The 22466-nt window shown below is 37.2% G+C and overlaps 1 protein-coding gene across 4 annotated transcripts; it reads left to right on the top strand.

The window, feature by feature from the left end:
* On the top strand, positions 220 to 21932 carry LOC109833509 (F-box/LRR-repeat protein 15-like). Of its 4 annotated transcripts, none has more exons than XM_020401204.1 (18): positions 220 to 449; positions 840 to 1225; positions 6110 to 6362; positions 6446 to 6578; positions 8438 to 8537; positions 8642 to 8839; positions 8924 to 9194; positions 9291 to 9389; positions 9490 to 9578; positions 9658 to 9757; positions 9844 to 10014; positions 11266 to 11418; positions 15813 to 15973; positions 16059 to 16257; positions 18244 to 18710; positions 18813 to 18876; positions 19534 to 19623; positions 21324 to 21932. In XM_020401204.1, exons 2-18 carry the CDS (start codon positions 882 to 884, stop codon positions 21399 to 21401), a joined length of 2970 nt encoding a protein of 989 aa, XP_020256793.1. In that variant the 5' UTR covers positions 220 to 449; positions 840 to 881; the 3' UTR covers positions 21402 to 21932. The 4 variants fall into 4 exon arrangements, with proteins under 4 accessions (XP_020256793.1, XP_020256792.1, XP_020256790.1 ...); XM_020401203.1 differs by having other exon boundaries at positions 835 to 1225; XM_020401201.1 differs by having other exon boundaries at positions 220 to 512.

The raw sequence follows: 22466 nt of genomic DNA, 5'->3' as shown, positions 1-22466 counted from the left end.
TAAAAAAGCCATTTTTTTTTGCAAACTCATTTTTCAGATTAGTTTTAAACGCTTTTCTCCATCCTCCGTTGAACGATAAATCAACGACGTTTAAATTTCCCGCATAGAATTCATCTACATCAGACTAAATGTGGGTCCCGTATATAGTGACCGGGTGAAAATAGGTGCTATTTATTCTCTGTCCCTAGAATTATTCCTTTATTTCTAGTATGAGCCATAGTTCATTCATACGTACGACTTCCCATTTCTTCCCAAAATCTCCCAATTTCTCTCTTCTTACCCTTCTCCGTATCGAAAATTTTGAGATCTCTGGAAGTGAAAAACTTGATAATTCGTCAAATACCCTCCGAATTTGTTCCTTGCAGTTCGATCTCGAGGTCGGAAGAGGAAGAGGATGAAGATCTTTTCGAAATTCACACCAATATTGTTCCTAGTTTGATAAGCAAACAGTTAAAGATCGCGCCTTTGTCCTTCAGAATTAGCAGAGGGATTCGTTGTGGTTGAAAAAGATGGTAGCTTTTCGCGTATAATTGCTCTTTTATAGTTTCCGTTCGTGATTCTAGGGTTTGGATGGAGGGGTGTTATGCAATGATAAAATGGTAGCCTTTTTTGGGTTTCAAATTTATAGACCCAGGATGGGGATGGTAATGTTGTGAGTTTGTAAATTTATAGAGCCTGTTGTGGAGATGATGTAAAATTTATGGCAAGAGCGTGGGATTTGTGTAGTCGTGAATTTCTTACCATTTTCTTTAAATTTCCTAAAATTGTTAGATCAGATTGAGATTTTAGACTCTTAAAATTACGCATCTTTTAACGAATTGTTCTTGACATTAGGGCAGTATTGGAATTATCTGTTCTCCCCTCCGGGTTTAGGATTTGACATGGCCGCAAAATGTCATCAGAAGGAAATGGTGGATGTTGATACTGAAGTTGAAGAAGAGAAAGAGGTGTCGGAGGACGAAGCTGAAAGCTTGGAACTAGAGTTATCATTGGGAAGGTGGGGTTCAGTTGCAGGATCGCCTTCAAATCCTGCGAGGAGTATGGAGAGATGGCTTGGTTCATTTGATCTGACCGTTGGAAGCTCGAGTCTAGTTGAGACATTCATGTGCAGGAGCGAGCTGAGAAATGTGTTACAAACAAGTCTTGAGGCTGGTATCAAACATGCGGATTCGGGTTTGGACGGGTGTAGAGATTATAAGAGACCAAAAGTTCTTGGCTTCACGCCGTGAGTTTTTAGCTTATTACTTTAATCAATGTATGGTTTATCTGTATGTATAGTTTTGAAATCTTTTGATTTCTGGCCTTGCATATATTTTGTGTATGCAATATATTTCTGTCTAAGTGAGATTTGCTATATATTGTGTTGCATTGACAAGCCAAGCCCCATGTCTGTTTCTCATATTTTTGTCTGTTCTTTAGAGGTTTAGTTCCTTGGGTATATTCCCTCTATTTTGCCAGCTCTATGGTTTATTTAGTTCTTAGCAGCATGGACACATGGCCTCAAATTCTTCAAAATTTAGGACGCAAACATCACATAACATGATATTAGAATATATCTATTTGTGTATTACAGTTTATATAGCAAAAGTTTACGTATATGCATACATACATCTGGCCATACGTTCAAGGGTTTAAGCAATTATTCTAAATGCAGAGTTTTGTAATGATTACATGTGTGGTAATGCCCTTGGTTACACGGACACTTAATCTAGGCTCCCGTATCTGTGTCCGATATTTTCCATATCCCTTTTCGGCTCTCCTTGGACACTTCTTGAATGTATATATGCAGTGTTTAAGACATATGCTTTATTATAAAATACATGTTTCAGTTTAAGACACTTGAGATACACTTCTTGGACATATCTTTCACACTTCACCTCAAACTTTTGCACCTTGTTGAACTCATTTCAGATTCATTTCAGCTCAAACTCAGTTGATTAGTATGATTTTAAAGGGGCCTTTGGGTATCTAGTTAAAAAGCAAGTGGGTTTTCAATTTATAATCTACACAAGAAAAAACACATAAAATTGTTATTGAGATTTTAGTTTACATAACAGTGTGAATGAAAAAACAATATTGATGTCATATAAATTATTGGTTCCAGTATGTACATATACGACGTATCCCCGTATCCTATTTTTTGCAAATTTGGCTATGCGGTGCACATATTAAAGGAGTGTCCAAGGAATTGTTGGTTGTTGGAGCGCTGGACGCTGGGTATAGCTTCATATTATAAGTATCCATGCTTTTTGCTTGTAGTTTAGTTCCATGGGGCTCCACTCACAAGACAGACCGCAGGTTAGTGTGTTTACTTGTTTTTGGATCTTCATGCATAGTTGAAACAAAATGCAGGGTCAAAGGTTTAGTTAGAACTCCTGCTGGTCTTTTAGGAATCACACTGAAAAAGATGGCATTAGTAATTTTGGTAGGTTTAACTGTTTAGCTTAACTGTCCTTTTAGTGTTTTTCATTTGGAAAATGTAAGGAAAGTTAATTAACTAATTAATATTTTAGATAATTATTTCTGTAGTTGGAATTGGAAAAGGAAGTTATCAAACAAATTATTTCTTCTTCAACTACCTTAATTAGAGTTGTGCATTTCGATTTGCATTACTTTTTCAGCAACATGCAACCAAATGTTAAGTTTGTCAATTGGGCCTCTAGTAGATACTTTAAGATATGGAGAAGTGTGATTACACTTTTGCTCTTTAAGATGGGATTTCTGTGACACGTCTTTAGTCACAGAAATGAATGATTCTGAAGAGAGATCACCTAGAACATTAGATCGGTATAAATTGCACATATTCTCATTAGTATTTTCGGGAATCATCGATGGTCATTCTCAAGTTAAAATTATGTAAAATCCGCCTTCCTCTCCACAAAACCTCTATTTTGCATGTTTCTGGTCATACTCTCTCTCCTGTGCACACACCCTGTTAATTCGCATTAAACATGAAAACTTCTCATTTGTTTAAGCCCATTATGGAATTATGTTGATCATTCTAGCAAATTCCTATAAGCGAGCATCTGTAATTTGACCGGAATGTTAAATGCCTAAATTCTTTATGCCGTATTTAGCTTAATATTTAACATGTTACTCGGATAAAGATGGTATCATGAACTACCACCAATTGTATGACATGGAACTAAGTTATGAGCGAAGTAAAGAGCCACACAACATAAGAAGATGATAGGAGCCACATCTTGAATTCCTGACAGCCACCTTTTGAATCATGTGGCCATTTTTAGAACCTCACGTGGTCTCATGAAATATTTGACTGAATGAGGTGCCAGCATCCTTAATAGGCCTAGTATGTTACAACTAAAATAAAGTTAATAATCCCACACAAGACGTGAGATATAAGGTATCTCTCGTGTACAATAATTCCGAACAAGAATTAATTGTAGCTAGGATGTTTTAACCTGAATAGCTACATAGTTAAGCCTGCTGCAGCAGAGAGTAATTTCAGGACGGTCTTCCAAGAAGTTCCTGGCTTAAGGTGTGATGAATGGTATCATGTTATAATATTGGTCAGATCATGTTTAACTAAATGTCATATGGAACCTAAAACTATGTTGAAAAAGTATCAGATCTTCAATTGGCTCTTAAATTTGTTTGGTGGGGGACACCTTGTTAATTTATGTCACCCTTTAGAGAAGTCATGTGACAGTCTGTTGAATCTCACGTGCTTGGTGAAGCATTGCATGATGTCATAGTCTAATAGGGTGGGGGTGGGGTGGGGGGGGGTTAGCTATAGCTATATTTATATGGTTGTCACTTTCTAAACGGGGTGGGGATTAGCTATATCTCATGGGCACATATCCATATCTGAGACACATATACACAAAGGCACGTGCAAGATGCTAGTTTGCAACCTTGAACTATCTTTGAGACAATAAATATAGGTTGGATGCCATTTATTTTTCATGGTTTATACGATCAGGGATTTATGGTTTATATGTAATATTTTGATGTGTTATTATGAACTTTGACTTGACGGCGGCATGTGTGGCTGCACGCGTGTCTCTGTGTGTACAACGACAACAACAAAGCCTCTATCTCAAATACTTTGGGTCGGCTACATGAATCATATTTTTTCATTCCGCTCTATTATGGGTCATCTCCTCTGTTAACTTAAGCATAATCATATCTTTATTGATTGCTTCCAACCAAGTTCTTTTAGATCTATTTCTAGATCTCTTTGCTCCATTAACTATAATATCGTCACTTTTCCTAATCGGTGCACTAAAAGGTCTACGTTGTACATCACCATACCACCTTAATTGATTCTCTCTCATTTTATCCTCAATAGGAGCAACCTCTAATTTACTACGGATGCATTCATTTCTTATCTTATCATTTAGTGTATATCCACTAGACTATCGCAACATTCTCATTTCTGCTACACTCATTTTTTTGCACATGTTTTATAATTGCCCAACATTCCGAACCATAAAACATTATTCGTCTTATAACTATCCTATAAAATTTTTCTTTCTCATGTTTATTCTACGTTCACACAGCACTCCTCCATTTTAATCCTCTCGATTTGATTTGATTGACAACATCTTCCTCAATCCCACTATCATGCCGAATGATTGATCCTAAATAAAGAAATTGATTACTTCTAGCTATTTCTTGGCCATCACTATGTATTATAGGTTCTTTTCTTCTTTTAATTTTACTAAAAATGCATTCAATGTATTCTGTTTTTGTTCTACTAATTTTAAAACCTTTAGTTTCAAGAGCTTGCCTCCATATTTCTACTTTAGAAATTATACCTGTTCTAGTCTCGTCAACTAATACTATATCATCATCAAATAACTTCATCCTGAATATGTCTAGTAAGTTGGTCCATAACTAAAGCAAAAAGATAAGGGTTTAAGGCTGACCTTTGATGTAAACTTATGGTTATAGCAAATGACTTAAATTTTCCTTCAGTAGTTCTTACTTTAGTTGGTAGTCTATCATACATATCTTTAATCACACCAATATATAAACTAGATACGTGTTTCTTTTCTAAAACCTACCACATTAGCTCCCTAGGTACTTATCATAAGTTTTTTCCAGGTCAATGAAAACCGTGTAGATCTTTTCTTTTTCCCTTGTATTTCCCCATCAGCCTTCTCAAAATATGTATGGGCTCCATAGTTGACCTCCCGGGCATAAAACCAAATTGACGCGTCTCTCTGTGTATATGATATTATTTGTAGCCATGAACGCGACATGTATCATAGGGATCTTTATAATCTTCATATCTGCATAGCTGCATTGCTGCATATCTTGTCCTGTCCCGTGTCTGCATTGATGCGTGGAGTATGTAGAAAATGTGAATATACCACACTACCACATTTGGTAGATGGTAGCTGGGCCTTCCAATATATAATAGCTCCTATGATGGGTGACCGTTTAGGTATAACTACGACTGCAAGATAGATGGGAGACGAAGAGTTTGTAAAGAAGTAGGGTGTGGACATGGCTATTACGTGTAATATTATATAATATACATGAAAGATAACATCTAAGGAATAATATAATGTCTAAGGAATCACATATCAATAGCAACGCTAATTTATAATTTTTTAAAACTCTTTGACTGTAGGGAGTACCCTAAAGCTCACAATAGCAATGCTATGTATTCTGAAGATTATTTAATTTATTAGTTCTTTAGTGATTTACAGTCTAATTAAAAAAACGCTTATGATCTAGCTAGAGAAACAGTGTCTACTAGTGGATTGAACCTGAAATGTCAGTGTTTTTGCGCGGACATGGTTACGTGTGTTGTATATGTGACTACTGATTGTTCATGAAGTGTATGGACACGTGTCAGATATGGGTATGGGAGTCATTATGATGTTCTCATGCTTTGCAAATGGGTGACCTCTTGGGAAGTATCTTGCTTGGTGCAAGACAAGACAACAGATGCATGCTATTAAGATGAATAGGTGTGCGGAGGTTACACTGGCATTTTCAAATAGGTCTTAGACGTTTGCATTGTGTCTTTGTGGAGTCAAGGTTGTATCCTGTACTGCACACTAAGTAATCTGAGTAGCAACATTTTACTTTTATATCTGAGTGGCTTTAACTTTTTACAACTTTTCTATTACAGGACAATGCACCATACCTCCTCTGGTAATGAAGCATCTGTCCCACCTGCCTCTGGTGATCACGTCAATTCTCAGGCTTCACTATTCCCTTCTGATACTGGAAGCAGTTGGAAATGTAGAGATCAGGATGATGGTGGGGGTAAAATGTCAATGAACTCTAATGCCGGTGGGGATGATGATGAAAACGAGCCCAGTGCCAGCAAAGCTGAAGATATAGAGATCAGAATGGATCTTACTGAAGATCTGTTACATCTGGTAGGCTTTTGTAATTTCTTTGTTGTTTGCTTGTTTCTTTTAGTCCAATCAGTCTTTGTTGAAGTTTTCAACCATGGTTACAGGTCTTCTCCTTTCTGAGCCTAAAAGATTTATGTAAAGCTGGTGCAACATGCAAGCAGTGGCAAATAGCTAGTGTGCACGAGGATTTCTGGAGATGCTTAAATTTTGAAGATACAGGAATCTCCCAGAACAACTGTATGCTTTCTGTTTTTCTCTTGTCATGAATCTTGTACTAATTATGATGCAGATAGGTGCTGCATGTAATTACTGTTTTAAGAGATGAACACTGCCCATGTCTTTATAATGCAATCGGTGCTCAGTGCACCTGGTCATTAGAGGAAGTCAATTGTAATATACCATGAAGTTGTGTAGTACTCAGGGTGCAATTATTTCTGTTGTTCTGTTAGATAAAAAAGCCCAAACAAAAATACCAGATTATAGATTTCATAAACGTAGTCTAGAGTTTGCTCTATGACAATATTTCCATTAGAACTTTCATGAACAGAATAGCCATCCTTTAAAGAATATGTTTTGCCATGTGGGTTTTGACATTACTTTGGCTGTGCCACTGTGCAGTGTTGGCAGTGTCCGGTTTATACCCTGGAGGTTTCTTTGTCAATTTTCTTTCCAGTAGCACTGTAGCAGGCAATTTCATTCTGGTTCAATCTGGTGGAAGTCATTCATCAAGTTCGTTAATTCGTTCGTCCTATCCATTAGTTCATTAATACTCTTAAGAAATATGTTTTATAGGAGAGGTCTTTCTCAACCTGTCAAATCTAAGCATTTTAGTTGGGCGTGTCCACTGGATTGTTTTGGTTATATCTGAAGGAGTTGCATCGGACGAAGACAGGCAACTTTTATAGTTAAAACGGTTGTACTTCTGTGGGGAATATGTGGAGTTTTGTGCCCACTGTTATATCATGGTTTGCCTATCTCATTTTCTATGACTACAATATGAAGATACTTGCAGGAATCCACAATTAATTAGTTGAATTTAACCCTTTATAGCTCATGGGCTAGTATCTGGTTGCTTTTAGCACAAGTTGGCATACATTAATGATTTTTTATTTCCTTTATTTTTTGTGAGACTCAGATGAAAGCAATTCACTTTGTATTTTTGGTGTTTGCTAACTGGGACATTTCTTCCCTTTTTCCTTGTTCTGTGGGTTTTGGCTTATTTTTTCTTTTCTTTGTGGGTCTGGGGTTGAAGGCCAAATTCCTGTTTCTTTGTATATTTTTTCCCTCTTGTGATGCTTCCTTTCCAAAGGGTTTTTTCCCCCTTCCTGGGTTTCATCTGAGCTCTACTTCTAATTGTTTAGCTAATGCTAAATGGATCCTTACTGATCTATCTAAAGGATTTGGGTTCCAACCATGTAAAAAATGCTTTAAAATGGAGAGTAGCTTTATTTTTGGGCTAATGATACTGGTCAGTAATAAGCAGAGAGAGAGAGAGAGAGAGAGAGAGAGAGAGAGAGAGAGAGAGAGATTGCTAATATCTGAAGTAGTAATGAAGAGGATAAAGTCACATGTAGAGAGAGAGAGAGAGAGAGAGATTGCTAATATCTGAAGTAGTAATGAAGAGGATAAAGTCACATGTAGTTTGATTAGTTGGAGAACGTAGAGGTTTTTTAAAGAATTAGCCCCTCCTGTAGTTCAGATTTCAGAAAGATGCAGAGAAAGTATAAAAGGAATATAAAAGGAAAGAGATACAAGGTAATTGTTTGCTGGCGTATTCAGATGAGTATATAATTAATGGATAATCAATGCATACCTACCAATTCTGCGTCATAAATATAAATTGTTTGCTAGTCTAGTTTATTCGGATTAGCTGCAGCTTTCCATTTTTTTCATCAATGAGATAAATATGATTCTATATATTGACATGTGCTTCTCCAAGTCATCTGGTTTACCTACCTGTTCAAGACTATATTTCTTTGCATTATGATATATTAACCAGCACCAGCATGACTGTAGAATCCTGAATACTTTTTTTTACTGCTTTCACAGATTATAGGATTGTCTTAATTTATTTACCGCTTGGTTGGATTTTGCAGTTGAGGCTATTTGTCATCGTTATCCAAATGCAAATGAAGTGAATTTATCCGGCGTCTATAACTCCGATATGCTTGCCATGGAGGCCATGGCTTCTCTTAGGTTTCACACATCATCTAATTGTTTATCTTCATTTAATATCTTTTTTGAAATCAATCTAATCTTTTTACCTACAAGCTTTCTTTATGTGCTGTATCAACTTTCAGACTACTTGAAACTCTGACATTGGGGAAAGGGCAGCTTGGCGATAATTTCTTCCATGCTTTGACAGATTGTCCTGCATTGAATAAATTGAGCATCTGTGATGCATCACTTGGTAATGGCATCCAAGAGATTGCTATATATCATGATCGGTTACGCGAGCTTGATATTCTTAAATGTCGTGTTCTCCGCATTTCTGTCAGGTGGATACTTCTAAAATTTGTGGCATAGAATTCTTCTTTAGTAAGACGGCACTAACCAACTTTAAAGCTTGTGATAATTAACAGATGCCCTCAACTTCAGACTTTGTCACTGAGGCGCACTAGCATGGCTCATGTGGTGCTTATTTGCCCACAACTACATGAATTAGATTTGTCTTCTTGCCACAAGCTATCTGATGCTGGAATCCGTTCAGCAGCTACTTCCTGCCCTTTATTGGCATCGTTGGACATGTCATCTTGTTCATGTGTAAGCGATGAAACTCTTCGAGAAATAGCTTTCGCTTGCCCTAATCTCTGTGTTCTTGATGCATCATATTGTCCGAACGTTGCCCTTGAGGTTTGTCCTTGTGAATTCCTATTTATTTAATTGCCGTCTTGCAAGCACCTGTATTCTAAGTAAGTTAACTCACACGGTTATAAATCATGGTGGTAGGCTGTAAGGTTACCGATGTTGATTGATCTGAAACTTCATAGCTGCGAGGGTATAACTTCAACTTCAATGTCTGCAGTATCTTATAGCCGCATGCTAGAGGTCAGAGGTTTGTCCTTGCTCTCTAAATTGGATACTCTTGCTTCTTGGCAGCTGTTGCTAAATTATATGTTATTTTGTTTTGCTTTTGTTATGGGCTCAGTCATTACAGCTTGTTAACTGTGGACTGTTAACATCTGTCTCTTTGGATCTACCACACTTGCGAAATATCAGTCTTGTACATTGTCGCAAGTAAGTCTCTTTACCTCCCAATTGTGTAGCCCCATCTCCTTTGGAAGAAGTATAATATGCTTGAATCCTTTGCGTCCAGGTTTGTAGATTTGGATCTACGGAGTTCTGTACTTTCGTGTATCAAGGTTTCAAATTGTTCAGCACTCATCCGCATTAATATCACATCACATGCACTCCAGGTCAGCTTTAATCCATTGACTACCTTTTGCAAAATTATTTTTTTGCTCTTTAACGATTGGTTTGAAAAGTTTGTCTTTTACTGTAGAAACTCGTGCTTCAAAAGCAGGAAAGCCTGTCCACCCTGTTATTGCAATGCCCCAACTTGCAAGAAGTGGATCTTAGTGATTGTGAATCTTTAACCAATGCTATCTGTGAAGTTTTTAGCAATGGTGGAGGCTGTTCATTGCTCAGAACGCTGGTTCTTGACAATTGTGAGGTTTGTTGCTTCTATTTCGATTGTGTTAATCTATCAGATTTATACGTATGCAGATAGATACTTTCTTTTGTACTCTTTAACTTCACGAGAACTTATGTTCGTCAAGAGTTCTTTGCATCAGTACTGGCATTCTTGTGGAACATCAAAATTAGAACTTGTCTTAGGTTTACTCTATAAAACTTCACTGATTGAAGAGCCGAAGAGTAATACTAATTGACCTTTTACGTAAAGGTTAAACCAAATCTGGGAAGTTCGTATTATCATTATTAATTTTTTCTTGTTGGTGTGTGCTGATCATTAGACTCGTATTGCTTCAATCTTTTGAAATGGAGATAATATAGTTATATAGTTGTTCTGATGCCAATGTTTGTCCTAGTGACTTTTTGCCTGATGATGATGATATTGATCTTTGGCAACACAACTCTTTCCTTTGCCCTCTGACATCTCACTTTTTTTTGTTTATTCTCTATACCGTCTCTTGAATGAAGACACCTGATTGGCCCAACATCCCAAATGCCTACCAGAAACCCTTCTCCTGGTGCGGTCTCTATTACTTCGGAGAAATTGGCATCAAAGCTGAAAATGACTACTGACCTTTTACCATGCAAAGTTCAAGAGGAAGGCACCTGTCAAAGTCCTGTATATTCAGAGAAGTTAATTACCTTAGATTCTGTTTCCGTGTCAGACTAATATCACGTTTCTACATTTTTGTGGTGGTCATGCATCAATTTCAATCATGATGCTTGTAATCATCATCTTATATGGGATAACCTTACAAATTGTAATTACATGTACTTGAATTATTATTTTGCTAGATAAACTGTTGAACTCATTTCAAGATGCTAATTTATCAGGTTGACTTTCATAAATGCATGTAGGTACTGATTTTTTGGGTGCATTGTCATGGAATAAGTTGTATAATTTTTTGTCTCGTTGATTATTCATATCTTCTGAAATCTGTTATGTGGCATGGCTTTTTTAGTTCTCACCATGTGCAGAGGTTTTAGTTCCTATGCAGCTAAAAAGTCTATAGGCATCAACACTTCCTTGATCTCAGTTATTATTAGAGACAGACATTAATAGCATATTAAGGATCTGCCTGTACTTCGCTGATTTTCTTTGAACGCATTATACAGAAGAATACAATTGTGCTTATGACTTTTGTACGAGTTCATGTGATGATGTCTTTTCCATGGAACTTTTGATGAATACTGAATACTTATATTTTTTTCTTTTCCCCCTTTTCAACAGAGTTTAACTGCAGTGGGGTTAACCAGTAGTTCTCTGGTTAATCTTTCTCTAGTTGGTTGTCGTGCAATGACTGTCCTTGATCTGTCATGTCCTAATCTTCTAACAGTGAACCTTGATGGTTGTGATCATCTAGAGAGAGCTTCATTCTGTCCTGTAAGTTAAGCTGACATCATTTTATTGATTAATTAAAATCCCAGAGTACTCTTCTTTGTGCAGTTTGTTCAATTTCATAAAATCGGAAAATAATTGTTACCATTTTATTGCCTTTAAAGTTTACCGTTTGTCATGGTTTAACTTATTTGGGGCTAGGTTTTTGGTTGGGAGATTTGATCTGTATTACATGGATATATTTTATTATTTTTATTGACATTTTACATTATAATGTTATCTTTCCCATTCAAACATGGGTCTCAATCTTTTTTGCTTAAATTAAACTTCTTTTGCAGTTGCCGAAGTCTGTATACATTGGTGTGAGATAGAAGCAAAAAAGAGTTATGCAGAAGGCACATTTGAGATCCTAAGAATCGTTTCAAACGGGACCAATTTTCCATTCTAATTGTAGTATTTCATAATATTCTTAATAATAAATTCAAAGACTGAGTGGAGCTACATTTCTCTTTCATCCTGGAGGAATAGGAGAAAATATTAACCTAATGTTAATTTTTTAATTTACATTTATGCATAACAGCTTGATTATCAAATAAACACATATTAATTATTGACAATACTCTTATTATTATTTACACCACCTAATCCTTGTAATAGGTATCTGTTGATGTCCTGGGACTCAACAACGAGATTAGCGGGTAATCGCGAGTTTAGCAAGGGACTTAAGGTTGATACGAGTGATGTGGGTTCTCTCATCGCTTTTTGAAGATCGGTCCCCTGTCTGTATAAGAAAGTTACACAATAACACTTGTTAGAGGACCAAAGTTGGTTTCTCCGACGGTCAAGTCAGTATTTGAGCTTAAGTGGAGGAGATATCAATGAGTTGAAAATAGTTCTAAGTATGCAAAAGTCGCATACCTGTGCCCCCCTGGGTCTTCCTTTGGTCCCTCTCCCCAGTCCCCTCTGCTAGTAGGCAATGGGCCCTTATATATACCCACCTGAGGGGTAAATATGTAACTATGACCGAGTTGTGGCTTAGTCCAGACAGGCAGCTGACTCGACAGACACCTAACAGATTGGCAAAAATTGTCATCTGGGTGGTTAGTGCAAAGCGATAACAATTGCTTGGTGCTAATCGGGTTTGATGAGTCATAAGGACTATGAGGGCTAGAGCAATGATGATTTTGATCGTGCATTTTTAATGTGATGGTGATTGGCTATTAGTGGGGGGCTCGAGGACGTTTGCCTTTTGACTCGACTTGGCGGGAATGGACTAGTTGGGTTGCCTGTCGAGCAGAGACGACTCCTTGCGAGAAGGGCGAGAAGTACTGCCTCTTCAGTCGTCTAGTGGAGGGCCGACTAACACCGTTTTTTTACTCGCCATCGAGAGTTGTTGGTTAAGATAGTGGGTAGAGTGTGGAGGCTTGTGGGCTCGATCTGATAGGTAAGACGACAAGTACCACCTTTCAAGTCGGCCATGTAAGTTGTCATATTATATAGTCGGCTACAGTAGTGGTTCGAGTCGTCTGGGCTCTGATCATGTCTGATCTGGTGTGGAGTAGAACGTGTGTTGACAACTCAAGAAAGATTCACTTAGTTATTTGCAGGCTATAAGTGACCCCCTTTCACTTGAAAACTCGGCTGGCCGAGTACAGATGAAAGTTGAAAAAAAAATCAGATTTTTGCCTTCTCGATTTTTGCATCTTTCTTGCTTGCATTTGTCTTCTGCTTTGTTTGAGTCCATGTTTGCTATAGAGTCGAGGCGAATTAGCCGTTATGGTGAATATGGTAACTCGACCTCATACTTTGTTTATTGAATATGATCGCAAGGTTCTAAAATGCATGCCTTGGGCTTATAAATGCGCCAATGTTTTGCTGTAGATATTTTTAGATAGAAATATTTTTGTTTTTGTTAATTTGAACTGCATATCTTTGGGTACCAGATGGTCCTTCGGGTCGAGATGACTCGGCCTCGTGTGTAGGGAGTAGTGCTACTTTACCTCTTACCTAGGGTTTATTCGCGATGACACCAAGGTCTTAGGGTACATGTCTTGGGTTTAGGAAGATGTGAATATCTTGCTGCAAACATTTTAGACGCAAATATTTGTCTTTATTAATTTAAACCGTGTACTTTTGAGTATTCATTGGTTTTTTGGATTGAGATGACTTAGATTAGTGCTTTGGATTTACTTGCAATGAGACTAAGGTCTTAGGGTACGTGCCTTGGGCTTAGGAAGATGCCAAGATCTTTTTTGTCGAAATAGATTGAGTTGACGTGCCTTGGTTTTATCCTAAAAAGGTACCAAGGTCTTTCATCGATGGCGTGCCTTGATTTTATCTTGAAAAAGTATCAAGGTCTTTTGTCGAAGCCGACATCTGCACATAGGTACATGGCACAAGGAATAGCTTATTTTAAAGATAGTATATTTAATTTATTTCCTTGGGGAGTGCTATGTACTCTGGACATAGACATGAGAATGATGTCAGGATTAGTGGCAGAAGTGTGCTGAGTCGATAGAGATCCAACGGCGAATGCTGTGTATAGGTTAGTACGCAGCATAAAAATATCTCTTATTTATAAAAGGAATAACGATACCCATATCTTAGAGAGGTAGTCCCCAAAATGTTCGTGGTAATCTTGTCATTTTAGTCTATCAGAATGATAGCTTCTTATTTACAAGATTTGAGCATAAGAGGTTGTCCGTTCTTTTGTAAAAGGGAAATGAAGCGGCCCCATGGTAGGTGCCAAACTATTGATGTGCTGAGACCTAACAGCGAGATTAGCGAGTAATCTCGAGTTTAGCACGGGGCTTAAGGTCGATATGAGTGATGTGGGTTCCCTCATCTCTTTTTGAAGACTGGTCTCCTGTCTGTATAAGAGAGCTGCACAATAACACTCGTTAGGGGACCGGAGTTAGGTTCTCCAGTGGTTCCTCCGACAGCCAAGTTAGTATTTGAGCTTGAGTGGAGGAGATATCAATGAATTAAAAATAGTTCTAAGTGTGTAGAAGTTGCATACCTGTGGCCCCCTCGGAGCTTCCTCTGGTCCCTCCCCCAGTTCGCAATGAGCTCCTATGTATACCCAGCTGAGGAGTAAATACGTAACTGTGGCCGAGTCTAGTCAGACAGTCAGATAGCTGACTCGACAAACAGCTGACAAGTGTCGGCTGCTAACGAAGATGGTAATCTAGGTGATTAGTGCAAAGCGACAACAATTTTAACCGGTTCTGATGAGTTATAAAGACTATGTGGGCTAGAGCAATGATGACTTTGATCGTCCATTTAATATGATGGTGACTGACTGTTGGCGGGGGGCTCGAGGAAGACCATCTTTCGACTCGGCCTGACGAGAAGGGACAAGTCGGGCTGCTTGTCGAGCAGGAACGACTCATTACGAGAAGGGCGAGAAGTACAGCCTCTTTAGTCATTTGTTGGAGGGCCGATTAACACCGCTTTTTTACTCGGCCTCGAGAGTTGTCAGTTGAGATAGTGGGTGGAGTGTGGAGGCTTATGGGCTTGATCTGATAGGTAGGTCGACAAGTACTACATCTCGAGTCAGCCATGTAAGTTGCCGGCTTATGGAGTCAGTCGCAGTAGCAGTAGCAGTTCGAGTCGTCTGGGCTCTGATCATGTCTGATTTGCCGTGGAGTGGGACACATGTCAACAACTCAAGAAAGATTTACTTAGTTATTTGTTATTTGCAGGCTATAACAGTATCTTTCCTATTAATGTCTTCATGCTTATCACAATCGAAAGCTGTGTTCTTGTATTGTTGAAACTATAATTAACTTCACAGAACTTGGAAGCAAATTTTTTGTAGCTTCTTTACTAAATCTTCCCCAGAAATCATGGTGTCTGACATAGTGAGATTGTCAAATAAACATATATTAATTATTATCAATATTCCTATTATTATTTACACAATACCTAATCCTTGTAATAGGTATCCTTATCCATTCATATCTGAGTTATTTGTTTTCTTCAACCGTTTTAAGTTCTTGCCTGTTGATGTCTTCATGTTTATCACAATGGAAAGCTGTGTTCCTCTTGTATTGTTGAAACTATAATTAATTTCACAGAACTCAGAGGCCAAAGACATTGTAGCTTCTTTACTAAATCTTTCTTAGAAACCATGGTGTCTGACGTAGTGTGGATGACCATCTTATATAGTATTACTGCTAGGAATTACATCTTACATTGTTCAAGATAGAACCTTTTCTTAACTGCTGGAATATTTGTGTACTTTGGCAGGTGCTCAGTGCTCTTTTGCATTTCTTCATGCATTATTTATTACCATTTGCCTTGCAATTATCTGTGTACCTTATTATATGATGCTCTCTACATTTCATTATCAAGTATATATTCTATTTCACTTTTAACTTGAAAGTATTATAATCTGTTAGCTTTCAGTATAGTCTGATCGTCTCATTTTCCTCTAGGTTGGCCTTGAGTCCCTTAATTTAGGAATTTGCCCTAAGCTGAGTGCCTTACGAATTGAAGCACCGAAAATGGCAGTTTTGGAGCTAAAGGGTTGTGGCATATTGGCTCAAGCGTCCCTAAGTTGCCCTTCCTTGATGTCTTTGGATGCTTCTTTCTGCAGGTTATATTTTTTCTTTGCATGTTTGTTTAGTTTTTGTTTCACGTACAGCATACTTAGTTTAGTTTATATTTTTTTGCTTGTACAGGCAACTCTTGGATGATTCATTGGCTAGGGCTTCAGCTTCTTGTCCCCTAATCAAATCTCTAGTATTGTCCTCGTGTTTATCCATAGGAGTTGCTGGGCTTTCTTCCTTGCGTTCACTAAAATATCTGATACTACTTGATTTGTCATACACATTTTTGACTAATTTACAGCCTGTCTTTGACAGTTGTCCTCAGCTAACGGTGAGTTCACTAGATTTCGATTTGGTGGATGCTAACATTACTCTTTTTTTTTTTCTTTTGCTTCTGAAGGTTATATACTTATATATGTTGAGCTTGAGCTGATTTAACTTTCTGCTTGATCTCTATTATGATTCATTATGATAAGATTACTGTAGTTGCATTTCATTGTCACCCTTTAGCTGTTTGTTATCGTCAATTAGAAACCTCTATGTTTTTGATATATTATGCTTGCTCAGTTTAAACCATCTGTTTATTTGGTTTTATTCGTTTTTCAAGTTGCTCGTGTTCTTGGTTGCTCTTGTTATGCTTTCGATGTATTTGCAAGATCTATAGCTCTAGTAAACCTTATTTTAATTCTTTATATGAATCATAATTTTGCTGTTGTAAGCACTTTTTTCCCTCTTTGGATGGATGATTTAGAGGTTATTTTTTTCTGCTATACGAAAATTCTGAAGTTGTAATGAGGGTCGAGGGTTATAACACATTTGGCAAGTGGTCAAGATGGCTTATTTTGGATTATAAGCCTCTAAAAAATAAGCTAGGGTATTCTAGCTTATTTTTTGGTGGCTTATTAGCCATAAGATTTGACCAAGTAAAAGTACAATTTACCTCTCACATTTCTCAAAATTCCAACCATATTTATCTCTCTCCAACCTCATTCAATGCTTTTTGGTTATTTTGACAACAATGATGGCTTATAAGCCACCCATTTGCCAAACACTCTACAATTAAAAATGTATTATGATCTACTACATTACCAAACACTTTGGCTTATAACCCACAAATCACCAAACACTTTGGCTTATAATCCACAAAGCTTATAATCCATTTGTGGATTATAAGTCAAGTGGATTATAATCTAAGTTGCCAAACATGCTCATAATCCGACATAACCTCACGGTTTGAGGGCCCTTTTCGTGGGTTGAAACCTGTGGACTATTTTACACAGTGATCTATTTCTTTAAAATCCGCTTTAAATGCCTGTCCGGTGGGATATGAACCGGGTTGTATCTGATGGCATTTTAAAGTCTTCCTTCCACTACATTGAAACTCCGAACATGCATCGAGGGTCTGTGTTTAATGCCTATACACCTTGCTTAGTCTTGGTCTGTGCTTGATGCCTGCCTGTCCTTCCAACTGTGCCACAACCCAAACCTCCCATCTGCACCCCAAAAATGCAGAAAAAAGCCTGCCTGTCCTTCACACCCAAAATCCTCCATTACTCTCGATTATTACCTCCATTAATGGTATCACATGATATATGCGAGTTAAAACATATTTCAAGTTTATGATGGTGAGAATACTTTGATTATCTTTGCCCTATGTTACCTGTGTACTTCTGTCTGAAGTCGTACCTGACAGGTGCCTGTACCCGTATTTGTACCCAAACTCCTTCGATGCTCCTTGCGTATCTGCATACATTTACGGGGCATGTGCTCAATTAAAAAATACATGTTTTAATTTTGATGTTATAATTTCTAGGACATATATTCTATGCTTCACATTTATTTCTTGAAACTTGTTGGATTCCGAACTATGATTCTAATGAGCGGTTTGGGTGTCTAGTTCAAAAACAAGCTGTTATACAATTTATAATCCACATAATAAAAGAAACATAAAAATGGTACATATATATATGTGCGACGCGCGTGTATGCATGCAATTGGCCCCTTTGAGAAGGGGCTGAACCAAATGAACTATTTAATTGGGGTTGGTTGGTTTCTGAACAAAGTATTGCATTAAAAGAGGCCTGATCAAATTGCCTCTTGTTATTTCTCTTTTTCTAATATTATGGAATGAACATCCGCTTTCTATTTGATGGTAACCTTTTGGGCAACAGAAAGTTTGCTTAGTGCTAAAAACATAGAATTGGAACATCTAAAGGTCGGGCTTATCTTGAAAGATGAGATTTGGTTTATTTTATCAACAAAACCTGTTCTTAGACTTTCAGTGACAAGTATTTTACTGTTCTTTTTCTGCATGCAGATATTAAAACTTTCAGCGTGCAAGTTCTTGACAGACTCTTCTTTGGACGCACTTTATAAGGAGGGTGCTCTTCCTGCCCTTTGTGAGTTGGATTTATCTTATTCTTCCATTGGGCAGTCTGCAATACTAGGACTTCTTGCATGTTGCGCAAATCTTGTCAATGTGAACTTAAATGGTTGTTCCAATATGCACGATCTTGTTTGGTGTTCAAGTGATAGTCATCACTCTGACATGGCTGTTGATATCTATCCATCAAATTCGGTATTTATGGGAAGTGAGGAGCAGGTTTTCAGGAAGACTGATCATTTGCTTGAAATTCTCAACTGCATTGGATGTCCCAACATTAAGAAAGTTGCAATCACTTCTTCAGCTTGTTGTTTTCATCTATCTAAATTAAACCTTAATTTGTCTGCTAATCTGAAGGAAGTGGATCTAGCATGCTTCAATCTTAATAGTCTAAACTTGAGGTTTGCTTCCGTCATAGATTGCGTAGTTTGTCATAAAATTTTCCCTCCTGGGATAACTATTAGCACTACTTGCTTGTTTGTTAATTCCTTTTTTCTGTTCAGCAACTGTTGTTCCTTGGAGATCTTGAAGCTTGATTGTCCCAGATTGACTAATCTTCAGCTTCTGGTAATTACATAACTGATACTACTAAGTATAATATGTAATGTATTGTGGACTTCCCTGTCATAATATTTGGTTTATGCCAGAGGAATTTAAATTTGAGTTTGCTACATGTCTCCAATTGTATTTCCTTTGGCTGGCTTCCCCCTGGTTCTCTCCCTGTGAGGAAGCTTTGCCAAAAAAGAATAGTGTTTTTAGATCAGAATTTACCTGGCATCTCATACCCAGTTTTTTAGCAAAGGCGGATTGCATTGGAAATGGACTATGCTGCACAGACATTGATATGCTGACAGAGTCACAACACACACGACACAGTGTATAACAGTCTGAAAAGTTGCGTAGTATCTTGTCCGATATGACATTTGTCTTTAAACACGTGGCCATTATGAATACAATTTCTTGCGAAAATTTCTTTGGACACAACAAATTGTGTTGTATGTTTGGTTAGCTCAGAAGATTATCCAGCTCAGTTCACATATAAGATTGGCCTCGAATCCTTCAAGGGATGTTAGTTCAAAAATCACTTTGCATATTGAAGATATTAGTGCAGGCCGTTTCTACGAATACTAACTATGTTGTCGTACGGTAGTTTAGATGTTTCAAAAGTAAACTTCAGGATCTATTTCCTGTATCTTATATTTTTTTTGTCTATGTGGCCCACAGGCTTGTACAATACTATCAGAGGAGGCAGTAGAAGTCGCCATTTCTCGCTGTAAGATGTTGGAAACTCTCAATATTCATTCATGCCCTAAGGTGAGTATTATTGCAGTTATAGTCATTCTGGATTATGAAAGTGCATGTGTTAGCAAGATCATAAACCATTTTATGTTCGTTAAATTATTTTGAGGAAAAACATTCAGAGGTGTTACTGTCATGATTCATTATACATGTTAAAAAATGCATTTCGGGTATTGATTGACCAATTTGTGAGTGGAGGGTTGATGAAGCCTTGAGACATTTGTGTTATAATATTTATATGGATAAGTTTGTTATTAGACTGATCACTTTGGTGCCATAAACTACAAGAGAATGCGGAAACTTTTATCATTATGCTATGTCTGGCTGTGTAGATTATGTTTATGTGTGCTTATAAATGAACAAACTATTAAATATTTAGTTACTCCTAAATATTGTATAAAGTAATGAGACACTAAATATAGAGAGATACGTAATGATCCATACTGTTGCGTTCACATTTCAAGCTTTTATCTTTTTGCTGAAAATGTACTTTTTATTTTATAATGGGAATCAAGGTTTGAAACCACAGCATCAGTCTTGGTTTTCTGTTTACCTTTACTGATGTTGGTATTGGGAGTTTCCATGGTTTCATCAATTTGAGATTACAATTCTCGGTACATAGAATAAATCAATACTTAAAAAAAAATTCCCAATATAAAATACTGTCAATTCAACTTTTGATATTTTAAATCAGATCTTCATGCATTAGTTATTGTTGGCTAATATCAACCTGTGTTCGCCATTTGCAGCCAATATCAGAGAGGTATCATGCAGTTCTGATATGATTGGATCAGCATGCTTGGAGTCCAAACACAAATAACATAGAGAAATGTAACTGTTCTTATTGAAAAAAGACAACCACAGCAATTTAGGACCGCACCATTGAATACATTTCTTCAGCCCCTTGTGTTTATGACCTTTCATTTTCACCCAGCGTTTAACTGAAGCAGGTATAGGCATAGAGTCAGAAAGAACCAACATGAAAAACAGAACTAGAACTGGCAGAAGTACCCAGGCAGGGAGTTGTCCAGTGATGAAATCGGGCACAAAAATAGTATTTGACCACTCGAGGTGAAAAAGGGGGGGTTGCTCTCAGCAAAACTGATATAAACTTGAGTCGAAGGATCCCAAATCACGATAAAATTCATGAGGAAATTAGATTTCTTTAGCATCCCTATATCTCAAAAACCTTGGTAAACATATCTTCTGGCATTGGAAGTAACACATGACGGGTTATCGTGATCCTTAATTAAACCTCAAAACATGGGGCTGTCACAAAGTTTGGAGCTATTTTCATGCACACATTTAATGAACTATTAAACATGTAAATGCAATTGAGGTTTACCTAGTTCAGATAGTTGATGATTCATCAGGGTGTTGAGTAACATTTCTTTCCATCTGGAATTCATTTTGGATGAGGCGTAATATTTTTCTTTTGAGAACATGACACATCCTTTCTGGAAATGATTTCAATTACGTAATTATTATTTTAATATTTGAATAGTCAGCTATGAAGTATTTTCTTGTTTTATAAAGCAGTACAGATTATTTTTTGTTTTCTATTTGATGCCAGTGCAAGATTTATCACAAGGGATGATCATTTTTTATAAAGTTTCTTGTAATAATATCATCTGTACAAATACATATATATATAGCCACTTGACCTCTAGAGTTTTAACTCTTTTACGCTAATCTATATGTGCCTTGTTGAGCAGATACATGCTGCATGCTTGGACAAATTGCGTGTTGTATGTCCAAGGTTGAAACGCATCCAGGGCAGCTTAACAGCATAAAGTTTGACCTTAACCTCTATTCACATTTCAGACGTCCTTCACTTGCAAAAGCCATGAAGCAGTCGTGAGGATTATAACAACTCAATGGTGCACGGTCCTCTTGATGTACATACATTATTGATCTTCCTTCTTTTGAGTTTTACCATGCTTCTTAAAATACTGTAGAAGCAGCTCTGCCCTCGTAGTGACAGAGCAAGATGCTATTGTTGTATCTGGTGTATGCGTTGTATTTTGTATATGTTGTGTGCATCTGTTGTAGGCTTTTCATTACATAGTTGAAACTGGTCCTAAACCTTTTGACTGCCTGGTCTTCATCAGTCCAAGGGTCACCATTGTAGACCCTAGTTGCAGTTATTGAACAACATTTAGGTATCCTATTCAGTAAGTTTGCGCTATGGGAATTGTACACCCGCTAAACTCGATTCTTGGCTGAAGACGGCAAATTTTTTTATTTGCTTGAGAATTCTGAATTATTTGCCCTCCACCCAGATTTATAAACTGGTTTTCCATTTTGGAAGGGCGTACAAATTATTTGCTTGCCTTCTGTAAATTTTAGGATTTTGATAAGAACTGCATCTCTCAATAGCCTGTTTTTCGTATTTCACTGCAGTTTGTTTGTGTTTTACTTGGCTCTCTCAAAAAACAGCACGAAAACAGAGTGTTTCAGTTATGACCATAGAACTGCATTTGTAAATTCAAAACTAAAAACCTTTTAATCAGACAATCTGGAAGGATTAAGATTTTGTGGGCTATTGTCAGCTGATTGGTAGACAAAAATCTGGTAACATCTGGTTACAGTGTGGATTGTCTTATTTGAATGCAGCTGGAAAACCATAAACTCCGTCGCAAGTGGAGCTCGTGCTTGTACGGTTAATACGAAGTGATTGGAGCAAATCTAGAACATATTTAGTTGCCTTTTAAGAGGGAAAGATCATTCAGAGGGGAGTAATGAATGGGGATGTTTTCATGCGAACTAAGATAATTGTTAAAAGTAAAATTATTTTTTATTAGCGGGATATTTTAGTGGGATAATTAAAAGTAAAATTATTTTTTATTAGCGGGATA

Source organism: Asparagus officinalis, chromosome 3, assembly GCF_001876935.1.
Source record: "Asparagus officinalis chromosome 3, Aspof.V1, whole genome shotgun sequence".
Taxonomy (NCBI): domain Eukaryota; kingdom Viridiplantae; phylum Streptophyta; class Magnoliopsida; order Asparagales; family Asparagaceae; genus Asparagus; species Asparagus officinalis.
Note: the sequence above shows the minus strand (reverse complement) of the source record. Positions and strands in the feature narration are given on the sequence as shown.